Here is a 14,784-nt window from a genome sequence, read left to right as displayed (position 1 = left end):
CAAAAAACCAATAGTTTCCTAAGGATCTTTGGGTCTTAAATATCAATTAAAGTAGTATAGATTTGCATTTTTGTTAACACAAGATCTTCATTAACATTGAGAGTGAGGGGAAATTGTAATTACTTAACAATATCTAGGTCAACAGCATTTGCATCCATCTGTAATTTAAATTCAGTATTTATAACATCTAACAATATATACAATACATTAAGTATTTATCATGTAAAAGTACACTAGGAATACGAAGAGAAATAAGATGGTCCTTGCTTTCAGGGAGCTTACAAATTGAGAATAAAATCCACCAAAATAGTTATATGTAAGGCAGAAGGTGGTATCCCAAAAGAAACTGTCCACTTTTTAAAAATAGGATACCCACTCAACAAACAAGTCGTAACAGAAATTTTTCACATTCTATTTATATCACTTGATCAGTAAACATTCAGTGCCTAATATGTGCCAGGCACTGTGCTAAGCCCTGGGGATAGGTAAAAGACAGTGCTTACACTTAAGGAGATCACAGTGTAATAGTACTGACCATGTAGGAACCAAATTAAGGATTATGCAAAACTTGAATTTCTTTGGTTCAGATCCTGTTATTTCATTAGTGAAGGAACACCGAGTGTGTAAATTCCTTCCACCAATGTAGATCTGACAACTCACTTTTTTAAACTCCAACTTTCTGTCTTAATAACTCAAAGACAGAAGGGCAAGGACTAGGCAGTTGGTGTTCAGTGACTTGCCCAGGGTCACATAGCTAGGAAGTTTCTGAAATCAAATTTGAACCCAGGTCCTCCTGACTCTGGGCCTGGTACTCTATCCACTGACCCACCCCACTCTTTTGACAACTCACCTTTAACAGTTTTGGAGATTTTTCCGAAGAACCTAGTGGTTAAGGGGTTTGGTCATGGCCACATGTGTAATTTGCATTAGAGGCTGGACTTTAGATTCTCCTAAAACTGACTCTGGTACTCTGGTACATAATCCATTATGTCACACCAAATTTTTAATTATTTAATAAAAGACAGCCTAGGGTGAGGCATTTCTACCTGCAATAATCTACATTTTTAAAATTCATGTCTTTTTTATGAAGAATAGAATTGCAATGTATGTAAATTTTTTTTTCTATGTGAATACATGTGAAACATAGAAAGGTAGCAATTGCCTCCTTTTGTATTTGAATGACCATATATATGACTAATAATGGTTTATATTTTTGTGACATTTGTCCAAGTATCAAAAAGAAAGGATTTCCCTTTTGTTTGTACAAAAGCTTCCTGGTAATTCTGGTGACTGGTTTGGTACTTTGAACATACTATGTGTTTATTAATTGGTAGCTGAATAAATAAGTTCTTCCACATGATCAAAAATCAACTATACTGTCTAGGGAAAAGAAAATATTGATTGCCTGTAGGTGAACTTCATTGAAGATATCACCCGTCACTTAGAGGAAAACAAAATTAATATTCTCAGTTGTTTTAACATTTTGAATTTATATTTAGATCTCATTACTCACGAATAGTAACTCACATTTAGGTCACACTTCAATGTTTACTAAGTGCTTTTCCTTACAACAATTCTGGGAAGCAGGTAGGGCAGGTTGCCTGCTATTTGATCTTTTACCCTAAGTTTAGACAATGATTTCTTCATGGTCTCAAGGGATTGTCAGTTGGGCATTCTGCCATTCTTGCCCACCCAACATCCCCGAAATAGACTGCCTTCAATACATTTGTGTCCCCTACCTTCTGCTATGCTCATTTGCCACGTTGGCCCCAAAGAAAGACATTATGCATTGGTCTTCACATTGCATTTTGGAAAAAGCTCCTTTTTAAAATTTTTCATGTTTTGTTGCATACTATTAGTATTCTGATGGATAATTCATTGCTAGCAGAATAGAAGAGTTAATCCTTATGTCCTGATCTCCTTTCATCACTCATTGTGATGATGGTTGAAAGTAGTACAGTCAGAATTTTTGTTCTCTGATTTCACTTTTATTCTTTGCTGTCATGAAAAATTCAGTTATAAAGGTACACATTCCAACTATCTAAATCTCTACACTGTCCACATATATTGTATGAAACATTTGTTTCATGTTCCCTAACCCATATAGCACTGATAACTTCTGCAAATGCTGCAATGACTTTCCTTGGGGTACCGTCTCCCCTAAATTATTGAAAACTATCTTGAATTACTACAGCAGCACTTGACTGGAAGAACGGACTTTTGGTTGATGGTGAACACTGTACACTTACTTTTTATAGATTATGGCACATTTGAAAGTGCTGGCTGTCTCATACAAACCCAAATATTTGTAGCAGAGTATTTTTGTAGTAGTAAAGAACTAGAGAAATAAGTAACTGCCCATTGATTGGGGGAACTGCTAAACAAATGAGTGGCAAATGAGTGTAATGAAATATTACTGTGCTGTAAGAATCAATAAACACTAATGAAGCTGAGAATCATGGGAACACATGATTTCATGCAAAATGAAGTAAACAGAATCAGGGAAATAATGTACAGAATTACTACAACAATGCAAATGGAAAAAATCCTCCCCCCTGTACTCCTCTTCACCCCTCAGCTGAGTAGAATGCTCTGTAGTTATAATAATAAAGCTTGACCTCTGCGAAGAGTGGGAAGAAGGAGGGATGGAAGGGTGAGGAAAATTGGTTCATTTTGCTAAACTGTCCTAGTCTCCCACAACGCCCCACCCCTTAATTTTTGTTCAAAGGGATGGCTGGACATCTCACACCCTATACTAAGATAAGGTCAAAATGGATATGTATTATAAATTAGGGGAACATAGAATAGTTTACCTGTCAGATCTATGGAGAAGGGAAGAATTTATGACCAAAGAAGAGATAGAGAATATTGCAAGATACAAGATGAATAATTCTGATCATATTAAAGTGATTTTGTTCAAGCAAAACCAATGAAACTAAGATTAGAAAGGAAACAACTGGGAAAAAATTTAATAACAAATTTCTCTAATAAAGGTCTTGTTTCTCACATACATAAAGAACTAAATCAAGTAAGAATCCAAGTCATTCCCCAAAATGGACAAATGGTAAAAAAAAAAAGCAATTTTCAGATGATGAAATCAAAGCTATCAATCATATGAAAAAATGTTCTAAATCCCTTTTGGTTAGAGAAATTCAAATGAAAACAATTCTGTGGTATCACCTCACACTTATCAGATTGGCTAATATGATAGTAAAGAAAATAATAAATGTTGGAGGGAATGTGGCAAAAATGGGATACTAATACACTGCTGGTGGAATTGTGAACTGATCCAAACATTCTGGAGGGCAATTTGGAATTGTGCCCAGAAGGCTATAAAACAATGCATACCCTTTGATTCAGTAATACCACTACTAGGTCTATCCCTTGAGAGCTAAAAAAGGGGGGAGGGGGAAGAAGCTACTTGTACAAAAAGCTACTTGTATAAAAAAATTTATAGCTGCTCTTTTTGTGGTGGCAGAGAATTAGAAATTTAAAGGATGACCCTCAATTGGGGAATGGCTGAACAAATTGTGGTACATGATGGTTAAGGAATACTATTACGCTATAAGGAATGGTGAACAAGATGATTTCAGAAAAAAACTGAAAAGATCTACATGAACTGATGTAAAGTGAAATAAGCAGAACCAGTAAAAACATTGTACACAGTAATAACAATATTGTGGAATGATCAAATGTGATAGATACAGCTTTATTGGCAATACAACGATCCAAGACAATTCTGAGGGACTTATGACAAAGATGCAATCCACCTCTAGAGAAAGAACTGTTGGATCCAGAATGCAAATGAAAGCATACGATTCTTCAATTGCTTATTTGGGTTTATGCTTTGGGGTTTTGGTTGTATGAGATGGCTCACAAAAATTAACACAGAAATGTGTTTTACATGATAATACATGTATAATCCAGATCGAATCATCTGCTACACCAAGAGTAGGAAAAGAAGGGAGGGAGGGAGATAAATTCAATAATACAACTTAGGAATATTTGTGTGGAGATTTATGATAATGAAATTGGTAATAACTAAATATATATATATATATATTTTTTAAAAACGACTGGAGAGGGGAGCAAGGGGAATTTATTTAGAAGTGAAGGTTATGTAAAAACAAGACTTTAAAACTGCCCTAGAGTTCCTAGAGATATTGGTAGTATGGTATGAGCAAGGGTTCTCAACCTGGAGTTAGTGAATTGGTTTGTTTTTTTAATTTAATAACTTATTATCATTTGTTATACTATTTTATGTATTTTAAAACATTCTAAGAAGGGGTCTATGACAAAAAAAGGTTAAGAGCACACGTGAAACCTATATTTAGGTGGCTCAGGGGTTAGAAAGCCAGGCCCGGTGAAGCAAGGTCCTGGGTTCAAATTTGACCTCAGAGACTTAGTTCTTTGATTCTGGGCAGGTCACTTTAACCCCAATTGCCCAGCCCTTGCCATTCTTCTGCCTCAGAACCAATTCTTAGAATTGATTGTAAGACAGAAGGTTAAGGTTTAAAAAAATGAAACATATAGTGGAATATATATATATATAGTGGAAACAGTGGAAAGAACAGATTTAGAATCAGAACCATACAGTTCTTTGGGCCTCTCTTCATCTTTAAATGAGTTTAATCTATGTGATCTCTAAGGTCGATTCTAGATTTAAATAAGTGAGGGGGAAATTGAGTTGGTAGACAATGAAAACAGCTTCCTAATGCAGTAGGTGTGCGGACGTCAACTAAAGAATATTCCCTATACTATGTACATTCAGAAACGCTTTTTTGTAAGTTATTCTCATCAGAATCTTAACGTGCTAAGCAGCACATGCCTCCCTTCGAGCATTGCCCCCAGCCCAAGATAATTGTTTTCAGCATCCTGTTGTTGGCCCAAGCAGAAACTAGGTGTTCAATGTTCCATACTTTCCCCCCAAGATAACTGAAAATGCCAGTTTTCCTGGTGTGTGCGTGTGTTTCAACAGTGTTAGAGGCAAATGTGATGCTTTTATGCACAGTTTCTAGGGACCAAAAAGAAAAAACGTTTGAAGAACCTAAACCCATAGTGCAAATTATTCTAAAGCAACTTCAACAGTATAGAGTCAGACTATCCTAATTTCTTGTAAGTTGGGAGGTATGTGAGCAATAAAAAAGCGCCCGGTAAGTGTGGGAATCTGTCCCGACATACAATGGGCTCTGCCAGACTTCCTGGTCAACGAAGCCCCAATTGTAAAATCCTGCTGGCTTTTTAAAGACCAAGTGCAGGATGGTGCAAGAAGACGACGTGCGTTTTAAGGTCGCCAAGTCGATGCCACGTTATGAGAAGTTGGATCTCCTTCGTGTCTTGAAGAGGTTTGCGGCCCACTCATTTCAGCCGCTTACTAAGGCTTGGGAGTCGGGGTGTAGTCTTCAGGGTTGCTTTGATTTTTGAATCCGTACAACCCTCTTAGAAGCGGTAAGCAGGCTGCCACCACCGTTTCCGCAGGCCGGAGAGCTTGCAAACCTTTGCCCACGCACGGCCCGCAGTCCGGGTCAGCAGAAGCTACTCCGCTTGTCACCGCAGGGATGCTTTTCGGGGCAGGGTCACGGATCCGAGCATGCGCATTGCAACTCAGCTGAGGCACTCCCTGCCTCTCCCAGAGCGAGAAAAGCTTGTGGTTGCCGTGGTAACGGCAGTAAACGAAGGAAGCTCTCAGCGAGTGCTTTGGCGAGAGCTCTACCGCAGATCCCCTGGGTAAGTACCATATCTCAGGAGCTCGGGGCCCCAGCCTCTGCCTCTTCCTTCTAAGAGCAGGATAACTTCGATTTTCTTAATTCTCAGCCCCACATTTCGTTCCTCTCCTCCTCTTCTATGTCCTTTGTCTACAGGAATCAAAATTTCCCCCACCCCCAGCTCTCTGTTCTCTTAATCTTCCCTGGACCCCGCAAAGAGTGAGCGTCTCTTTCCTCGTGTGTGTGTGTGTGTGTGTGTGTGTGTGTGTGTGTGTGTGTGTGTGTGTGTACACTGAAATCAGCACGGTTTAGTTAATACATTGAATGATATATTCGGGATCCCCAAAATTCTGGACAAAGTAGAAGGATGGGGTGAATAAAACCAAGTGAAGATATGAATGCGAGCCCACAGACTGTGGCTAGCTCCTTTCCCAGAAAATTATATTTATTTTGTACATATTTTTGTATACTTTCTTGTGTTCATGTTTGTCATGAAGCTAGGTGGTGCTATAGAGAGGTGGTACTGGGTCTGGAGGCAGGAAAACTAGTTCAAATTCAGTACTAGCTGTGTGACTCTGGGTAAGTCACTTAGCCTTTTCTTTGCCTTGGTTTCTTCAGCTATAAAAGGGGGGGGGGGTTAATAACAGGACTTACCTTTCAGTGTTGATTTGAGGCTCAAATGAGAAAATATTTGTAAATTGCTTAGCACAGTGCCTGACACAAAATAAATGCTTATTTATACCCTTCCCCAACAGATGGTAAGCTCTTGAAGGGCAGACACTGTTTAATTTTTGTCTGTATCTCTAATACTCAGCCTAATGCCTCTCACATAATAGTGCTTAATAGATGCTTGCTGATTGATTAAAGAAAATCAGCTCCTTAAATGCAAGATGTGAGACTCCATGTTTAAAACAACAATAACAAAACCTGGTCAAAGCCTTCCAATTAGGGGTAAACAAGACAGTCACTGGTAAAACATGCAAGGGGTGGAAGTACACTTTTTATATAATTTATTATAAATAAATGCACAATTTTAGTGTCGGAAAATTCCATTCTGTGGTACAGAGATGTTAATTTTATGACTTCAGATTACATGTGTTACAATTAAGATTTAAAGCCTCCACACTACATTAACACATAAGTTGAAATTTTAAACCTCTAAGCTGCACAAATGGCTTGTTTCAGTGCTGCCTGTCTGGTATTTTTCAATCAGTCAATAAATAAAAAGTTATTAAATGCCTCCTAAATGTCAAATAATGTGCTAAACACTGAAGATACAAAAACTTGGTCACCTTCCTCAAAAGGGGAGAACAGAAGAGATTTCGGGGACCCATCCATAGAAGCGGTAATTTGTGGAAATCCTAACTAAAGGAATTGGACAGTCTTTTCTGTATGTGTCTGGCCTCCTCCTGATGGGGCTATTCAAAGGTGCTTGGAGTCTTCTTACCCAGGAGAGATGCCTATAGAAAGGCACCCAACTCCTTCGGTTTCCTTCTGAGGATGGAAGATCCAGTGTTCAAGGGTCCTGATGGGCCAACAGCAGCACGGGCAGAGTTGGTGAGGTCCTCATTTGAGCCTCTTAGGTGCTTCGTGATGTCTCCTGTCAGGACCATGGAGTCCAGCATGGCTAGGTCAAGGGCTGGCACATGTCCCCCTCCTCCTCTTGTGCTCTTTCTGAAATTTCTTTAAGTAATGGTGATAACCAAAGTCAAGTTTCTTTACTTTTATCTATTTCCAAAGTTCAGAGTTAGTAGATGTTAAAAATTGGAGCTATCATTTCATTTAGCATCTTCTCATTTTTATGTTTCCTTATATTTTGGTGTTAATTTTGCCCTGCATACTAATTGGTGATTCTGAGAATGACTTCCACATGAGTAGTTTTTTTCCCCAATATATTAAGTTATAGTCAAAGGAGCAGCTAAGTGGCTCAGTGGATAGAGAGACAGACCTGGACTCAAGAAGACCTGGGTTTAAATCTGACTTCAGATGCTTCCTACCTGCATGATCCTGGGCAAGTCACTTAACCCCCATTGCCTAGCCCTGACCACTCTTTTACCTTGGAACCAATACTTAGTATTGATTGTAAGATGAAAGGAAGGAAGGAAGGAAGGAAGGAAGGAAGGAAGGAAGGAAGGAAGGAAGAAGGAAGGAAGGAAGAAGGAAGGAAGGAAGGAAGGAAGGAAGAAGGAAGGAAGGAAGGAAGAAGGAAGGAAGGAAGAAAGAAAGGAAAGAAGGAAGAAAGAACCTATTCACACTACATTGTCTCAATGCTTTTGAATAGTCTTTAAGACTGACCTATTTTGTTTCTTAAACCAGAACCATATTTTCCAACATACTTTTTGTCATAATCTCCTACGTTTACCCTGACATTGAAGTCACCAAATACCAAAGAATATGTTGTCTAGGTTTGAAGGTTTCTGTCAAGATCTTTGTATGCTTTTCTCTACCCCTTCCTTCTTGGCAATTAATGCTCCAAGAGTCGAGCTTGTCTCCCATGGTTACTTATTTTGTTTATCATTCTCGCGTGCTGCAGACCAGAATGACTGAGGATGCTGTGAAATGATGGCTTATTACCCTTGAGCTCATGATTAAACCATTTGGGATAACTTCCTTATTTGGCTCTTAAAAGAGAACCTGGGTACCATCTTTCCTTTGAGTCTCAATTTTCTTGAGCTTTCTGAATTTATTCGTGACAAGAACATTAATATTGATGTGGATACATTCCTTAAACAAAACATCAGCCTGTTTTTTTCTGTGATCAAAGGACTCACATTTAGAATAGAAGATTAAAATAATATTTAAGGTTTTAGTGGTGTCCACAGAAGGTGGCAGAAGCCTTGCTCATTGCTGGCCAAGGCACCAACAGTATCTAGCAATGGTACAAGGTAGCAAGAGGAAGAGAAAGATAAAAGGGCAGCTGGGCAGCTCAAGGGATAGAGGGCTAGATCTGGAGTCAGGATATCCTGGGTTCAAATTTGACCTCAGACACTTCTTAGCTGTGTGGCCCTGGGCAAGTCACTTAGCCCCCATTGCCTAGCCCTTACCGCTCTTCTGTCTTGGAACCAATACATAGTATCTATTTTAAGATGGAAGGTAAGAGCTAAAACAAAAAAAGATAGAAAGTGAGAATGCGTGAAGTGAGTTGATTTTATGACACGGGGATCTGACATGAGTACAGCCAGACATAGTACCAGGTAAGCATGGTCAGAAGAGTGTAGACAGGAATATCAGGTTTAAGAAGCAGGTCTAGTTGTAGACAATGTAGGTAAATATACAAAGAACAGTTATGTGAAAGATACAGAACTATCAATCAGTTGGGCATTTATTGAGTATATTCTACATGCCAGGCACTTTGTGAGGCTCTGGGAATACAAGAACAGAAAATGAAATTATCTCTGCTAGAAATGAATGCAAGACTGAAAGCCTTTTGATGACAACCTCCCTCCATCCCCTGCTGCTGGCTCTCTCATTCCTTACTGTACCTTTATTTATTGGTTGGCTTATTTTTAATAACCCATACCTTCTGTCTTAGAATTGATACTAAGTATTGGTTCCAAGGCAGAAGAATGGTAAGGACTAGGCCATGGGGGTTATGTGACTTGCCCAGGGTCACACAGCTGGGAAGTGTCTGAGGTCAAATTTGAACCCAGGACTTATTATTTTCAGGTTTGACTCTTGAGCCACTGAGTCATTTAGGTGCCCCCACAACTATACCTTTATCCCAAGTTTCTTCTCCCAGCCTTCTTGACAATTAAAGAATTCTTCTGCTAACTTTGCTGCCTGACACAATTCCTTTATCTCAGGTCTACCTCAGGGTCTGGACTGAAAGTAACTTCAAATGTTATTGTAGATCAATGGGTATTCATCCATGGGAATGAAAGAATTTTTATAAACGTTACCAACTGGTTGCTTCCCCAACTCAGTTATAAATCTAGAGGGATTCTTTCTTAGACTTCTTTTACATCTCTTGCAGTTCCTGGCATAGTGTTTCATTAAATAAATAAATGCCCAATAAACATTTCCTGAATAATTGAAAGCATCATAGATCTTGCTGTTTTTCTTCTGTCTCCATGGTGACTCAGTACACGTTTGTCCTTCCTTCCTTCCTTCCTTCCTTCCTTCCTTCCTTCCTTCCTTCCTTCCTTCCTTCCTTCCTTCCTCCCTCCTACTCTCCCTCCCTCCCTCCCTTCGTTCCTTTGTTCCTTCCTTCATTCCTTCGTTCCTTCATTCCTTCCTTCCTTCCCTTCCTTCCTTTCTTCCTCCCTCCCTCCCTCCCTCCCTCCCTCCCTCCCTCCCTCCCTCCCTCCCTCCCTCCCTTCCTCCCTCCCTCCCTCCCTCCCTTCCTTCCTTCCTTCCTTCCTTCCTTCCTTCCTTCCTTCCTTCCTTCCTTCCTTCCTTCCTTCCTTCCTTCCTTCCTTCCTTCCTTCCTTCCTTCCTTCCTTCCTTCCTTCCTTCCTTCCTTCCTTCCTCCCTCCATCCCACTTTCCCTCCCTCCCGTTCGTTCGTTCCTTCCTTCCTTCCTCCCTCCTTCTTTCCCTTCCTTCCTCCTTTCCTCCCTCCCTCCCTCCCTCCCTTCCTCCCTCCCTCCCTTCCACCCTCCCTTCTTCCCTTCCTCCCTCCCTTCCTTCCTTCCTTCCTTCCTTCCTTCCTTCCTTCCTTCCTTCCTTCCTTCCTTCCTTCCTTCCTTCCTCCCTCCCTCCCTTCCTTCGTCTCTCTCCCTCCACTCCCCCTCTTTTTTCCCCCCCCTAAAATAAAGCTCTTAGTCATGTTATCAATTCCAAGAAAGAAGAATGGCAAGAGTTAGGTGACTTTCCAGGCCCAGGTCCTCCTATTGACTGTGCTACCTAGCTGCCCCCATGTTTGCATTTCACAAACAACTCCTATTGGTCTTAGAACACTTAGACTTCTTAATTATATTTGAATTATGATAACTATTCCCTTCTCTGGAGAGCTTGCTGCCCAGGCTCTCCCTCTTTGAGAAGAAAGGCATTGTTTGAAAAGCAAAGAGAATAGAATGCTCAAGACTTTCTTTTTTCACTTCCTTACTTTCCACTATTCAGTTAAGCTGGAAAACTTCAGAAAGAAATTTTTTCTTGCTACCAGTTTCCATAAGATTCCCTGCCTCCTATTTTAGTGCATGTAGCCTGTTTTTGCTCTGGGATTCCATTTCAGCCATGAAATCCCATCAGCACTTGGGGACCAAGACTCTGGGAGGATGAATAACACCCTAGACACAAATGGAAATTTCTCATTTTATTTTCATCAGTTTCTAACATGGACCAAAAGGGAGAACCAGAAAAACCGGATGCAGATATCCAGGGAGATGAATACTCTGATGAAGATGATGAGTTATATGAAGAGTTTGGTGACTTTCCTGGAAGACTTAAAACTTCTGGAGAAGGTACATGGGACAGTACATGGCAAGGAGAACATAAGGGAATAGTGTAGATGAATATCATTATTTTAACATTAATTTCTTTTTAAAAAAATAAACTAAGAACCCTTACTTTCTGTCTTAGAATCAGTACTGTGTGTTGGTTCCAAGGCAGAAGATCAGTAAGGGCTGGGCAATGGGGGTTAAGTGACTTGCCCAAGGTCACACAGCTGGGAAGTGTCTGAGGTCACATTTGAACCCAGGACCTCCTGTCTCTAGGCCTGGCTCTCCGTCCACTGAGCCAGTTAGCTTCCCCCTGTTACATCAATTTCCATCATGACTTTTAAGTACATCCTGATCAATTTTCTCTTTAGAGAAATGAATTATCATAAATTTATCATAAACCAATGCAAAGAGTAACAATAGCTTACAATAGTTAGCACTTTAAAGTTTGCAAAGTGCTTTATAAATATTCTCAATTGATCCTCACAGAAACTCTGAGGGACTGTGATTACCTCCATTTTATAGATGAAACTGGGGCTGAGAGAAGTAGTGATTTGTCCGGCTGTCCGGTCAAGTGGCTATTTAAGCGTCCGAGGCTGCATTTGAACTGAGGTCTTCCTGATTTCAGGTTCAGGGCTCTAAGCGTCGAGCCACCCGGCTGCCTTAAGAACAGCCTTGCAGGATTGATAATGTTGCAGAAAAAGGATTTCAAGACATGTTGATGTTCTCTAAAGCATCCTCATCTCCCGCTCCACGTGAATGTTATTCACTCCTAGGGGGTCTGCAGCCACCTCTGCGCAGATGAGTCCTACATCCAGATCTCTGTGCCAGCCTTCTTTTGGAGCTGGAGCCTGGCTTCTCCAAGCCGCCTGGACACCCTGTCACCTCAACGTCAGCTCATTCAAAAGCAAACTCTTAAGTTCCTCCCTAAACGCACGCACGCACGCACGCACGCACGCACGCCTCCCCTTGTTAGCATTTCTGCCATTTGCATCACTGCGCTCCCCAAGGAACTGACAAGGGAGGGTCAATAATGTATTCTTCTGTCTCATTGGACATGAAGAGAGGGAAGGTAATGCCGAAGTTTGGAAGTTTGAGCGTGGGATCCGAGGTGCATTGAAGGGGAAGCGTATAAGCTTAATTTTCATTTTGTTGCGTGTTATCAGGAAGTGCAGAATATCCATAATAGAGACCCAAGGCTCAAAGGAGAGGTTAGGTCTGGAGGCATAGCACATCTTGAATCATCTGCGTAGAGGTGATAGTTGATCCTTGATATTGCTGAGAGAGAGAGAGAGAGAGAGAGAGAGAGAGAGAGAGACAGACAGACAGACAGACAGACAGACAGACAGAGGAGGAGGACAAGGAAAGGGACAGGAAGGGAGAAGGAGGGAGGAGAGACAGAGAAGAGGAGAGACAGAGAGAGGAGAGACAGAGACAGAGAGCAGAGAGGTAGACAGAGAGAAGAGAGAGAGAAGAGGAGAGAGACAGAGGGAGAGACAGAGACAGAGAGAGAGGAGAGAGAGGGAGAGGGAGAGAGGGAGGGAGGAAAGGAGAGAGACAGAGAGAGAAGAGAGGAAGAGAGGCAGACAGACAGAGACAGAGAGACACACAGACAGACACACACAGAGAAGGAGAGACAGAAAGACAGACAGACAGACAGACACACACACACACACACACAGAGACCACTAAAAGACAGAACCTTGGAGAGCACCCATATTAAGAAGAGAATGGAAAGACTGAAGAAGAGTGGTTAGAGATAATAATAATAATGATGATGATAGCTAGCATTTATATAATACTTAAAAAATTTCAAAGTATATTACATATGTTAACTCATTTGATCTTCCCAGCAACCTTGTGAGGTAGATGCTATTATTATCCCCCCCTTTATAGATGAGGAAACTGAGGCACATTGAAGTTAGTAGTTTAAAACTGTACCAAGACTTCAGGTTGCATTTATTTGGGCTTTCTTAGAGCTTTGTGTTACAGTTTTTCAACTTGTGTCAGGTATTTTGCACTTTAAAAACTCTAAGTTCTGAAATGTAGTTAACATTATATAATACAGCAAGTAGGTAGCACATTTGAGTTCAAATCTGGTCTTAGACATTTCCTACCTGTGTGACTCTGAACAAGTCTCTTCTCCTCAGTGGCTTAGCCCTTGCTGCTCTTCTGTCTTAGAGTTAAGACAAAAGGTAAGGGTTTAAAAAAAAAAGAAGAAACATTACACAAATACTTTGTCAGTATTCAAGGGGGGTAAGAATAGCCTAATTTAAGATGGAAAAATATTAACAAGGAAATGGCATCCCAGGAAGGAATATAGAAACTTATGCGAACGTTTGACAAGTGCTATGTGTTTATGATGTATGCCATGCTCAAACTTTGGCATTACCTTCCCTCCTCTTCATAGTCAACGAGACACAAGAATACATTATTGATCAACAATGTCAGTTATTTGGGGCGCACTTGTATGATATGTATTTGTCTCTTTTGGTTTAAGAAATGATGAAAATGTTTCTTCTGTTAAAAAAAATAATGGGTGAAAATTGTAAGAAGTATATAAGAAACAAACAACAACCTTCCTAACCACCAGAGATATCTATGAATGAAATGGAGAATTTCCTTTCACCAGCGATCTTCAAGTGGGATCTATTTGATTACTTGTGGCGATCTGGAAGTGATTTCTTTTTTTAAAAATTTAAAGAATTGTTCATTTTAATTTTATTTTTTTAAACCCTTACCTATTGGTTCCAAGGCAGAAAAGTGGTAAGGTCTAGACACTGGGGGTTAAGTGACTTGCCCAGGGTTACACATCTGTGAAGTGTCTGAGGCCAGATTTGAACCTAGGACCTCCTGTCTCTAGGTCTGGCTCTCCATTCACTGAGCTATCCAGCTATCCAGCTACCCCCTGATTTCTTGATTAGTTTGGCACTGGATGAGATGACCTCAGGGGTCCTTCCAGTGCTGAGTTTTGGTTATTACAATTTTGCTGATAGTGGCTTCTCTCCTAAATATCACATCAAGAGTTATACATTCTCCCAAATTTCTCATGCTCTGCCTTGTCCTTGGGTTATAGGAGGCAGTTCTTCATTGGAGCTATATTTGACTCGGGGGAAAAAACATCCTCTGAAAGGGTATGAGGAGACTCATTTATGTTGTATCAACTCAATATTCATCTTAACTATATAATACCTAAAATTCTCCCCATGGTTTTAAGGCATTGAAGGCCATTACTAATCTATCTATCTATCTATCTATCTATCTATCTATCTATCTATCTATCTATCTATCTATCTATCTATCTCTATCTATCTATCTATCTATCTATCTATCTATCTATCTATCTATCTATCTCTATCTATCTATCTATCTATCTATCTATCTATCTATCTATCTATCTATCTATCTATCTATCTATCTATCTATCTTCCCCCCTGGGAGGTCTAACATATAAGGTAATAGGGTTCCCAAAACTCATTGCTTAACTTGGAGATGCATGATTTGCCATGGGGCATTGTCCAACATGGAGTCAGGAAAACTTGGGTTCAAATCCAGGCTCCGTCTGTGTGACCCTTACTAGTGGTGTGACCCTAGGCAAGTCACTTTACCTCTGTTTGCGACTTCTGTGAAGTGGTAATCATAATAGCATCTATCTCCCAGGGTGGTTGTGAGGATCCAAGTAATCATTATAAAGAAGTAATT

General features: G+C 40.2%; 1 protein-coding gene across 2 annotated transcripts in view; it reads left to right on the top strand.

Annotated features, from left to right (window-relative positions):
* Positions 1 to 5,603: 5,603 nt before the first annotated feature.
* Positions 5,604 to 14,784, top strand: part of CFAP44 (cilia and flagella associated protein 44) — a 167,848-nt gene continuing 158,667 nt past the window's right edge. For both annotated transcript variants that reach the window (XM_016433465.2, XM_016433464.2), the window contains exons 1-2: positions 5,604 to 5,727; positions 10,972 to 11,106. In XM_016433465.2, coding sequence (XP_016288951.2) covers positions 10,980 to 11,106 — 127 coding nt within the window. In that variant the 5' untranslated portion in view covers positions 5,604 to 5,727; positions 10,972 to 10,979. The remainder of the gene's footprint in view (positions 5,728 to 10,971; positions 11,107 to 14,784) is intronic.

Source organism: Monodelphis domestica, chromosome 4 (assembly GCF_027887165.1).
Source record: "Monodelphis domestica isolate mMonDom1 chromosome 4, mMonDom1.pri, whole genome shotgun sequence".
NCBI lineage: Eukaryota > Metazoa > Chordata > Mammalia > Didelphimorphia > Didelphidae > Monodelphis > Monodelphis domestica.
Note: the sequence above shows the minus strand (reverse complement) of the source record. Positions and strands in the feature narration are given on the sequence as shown.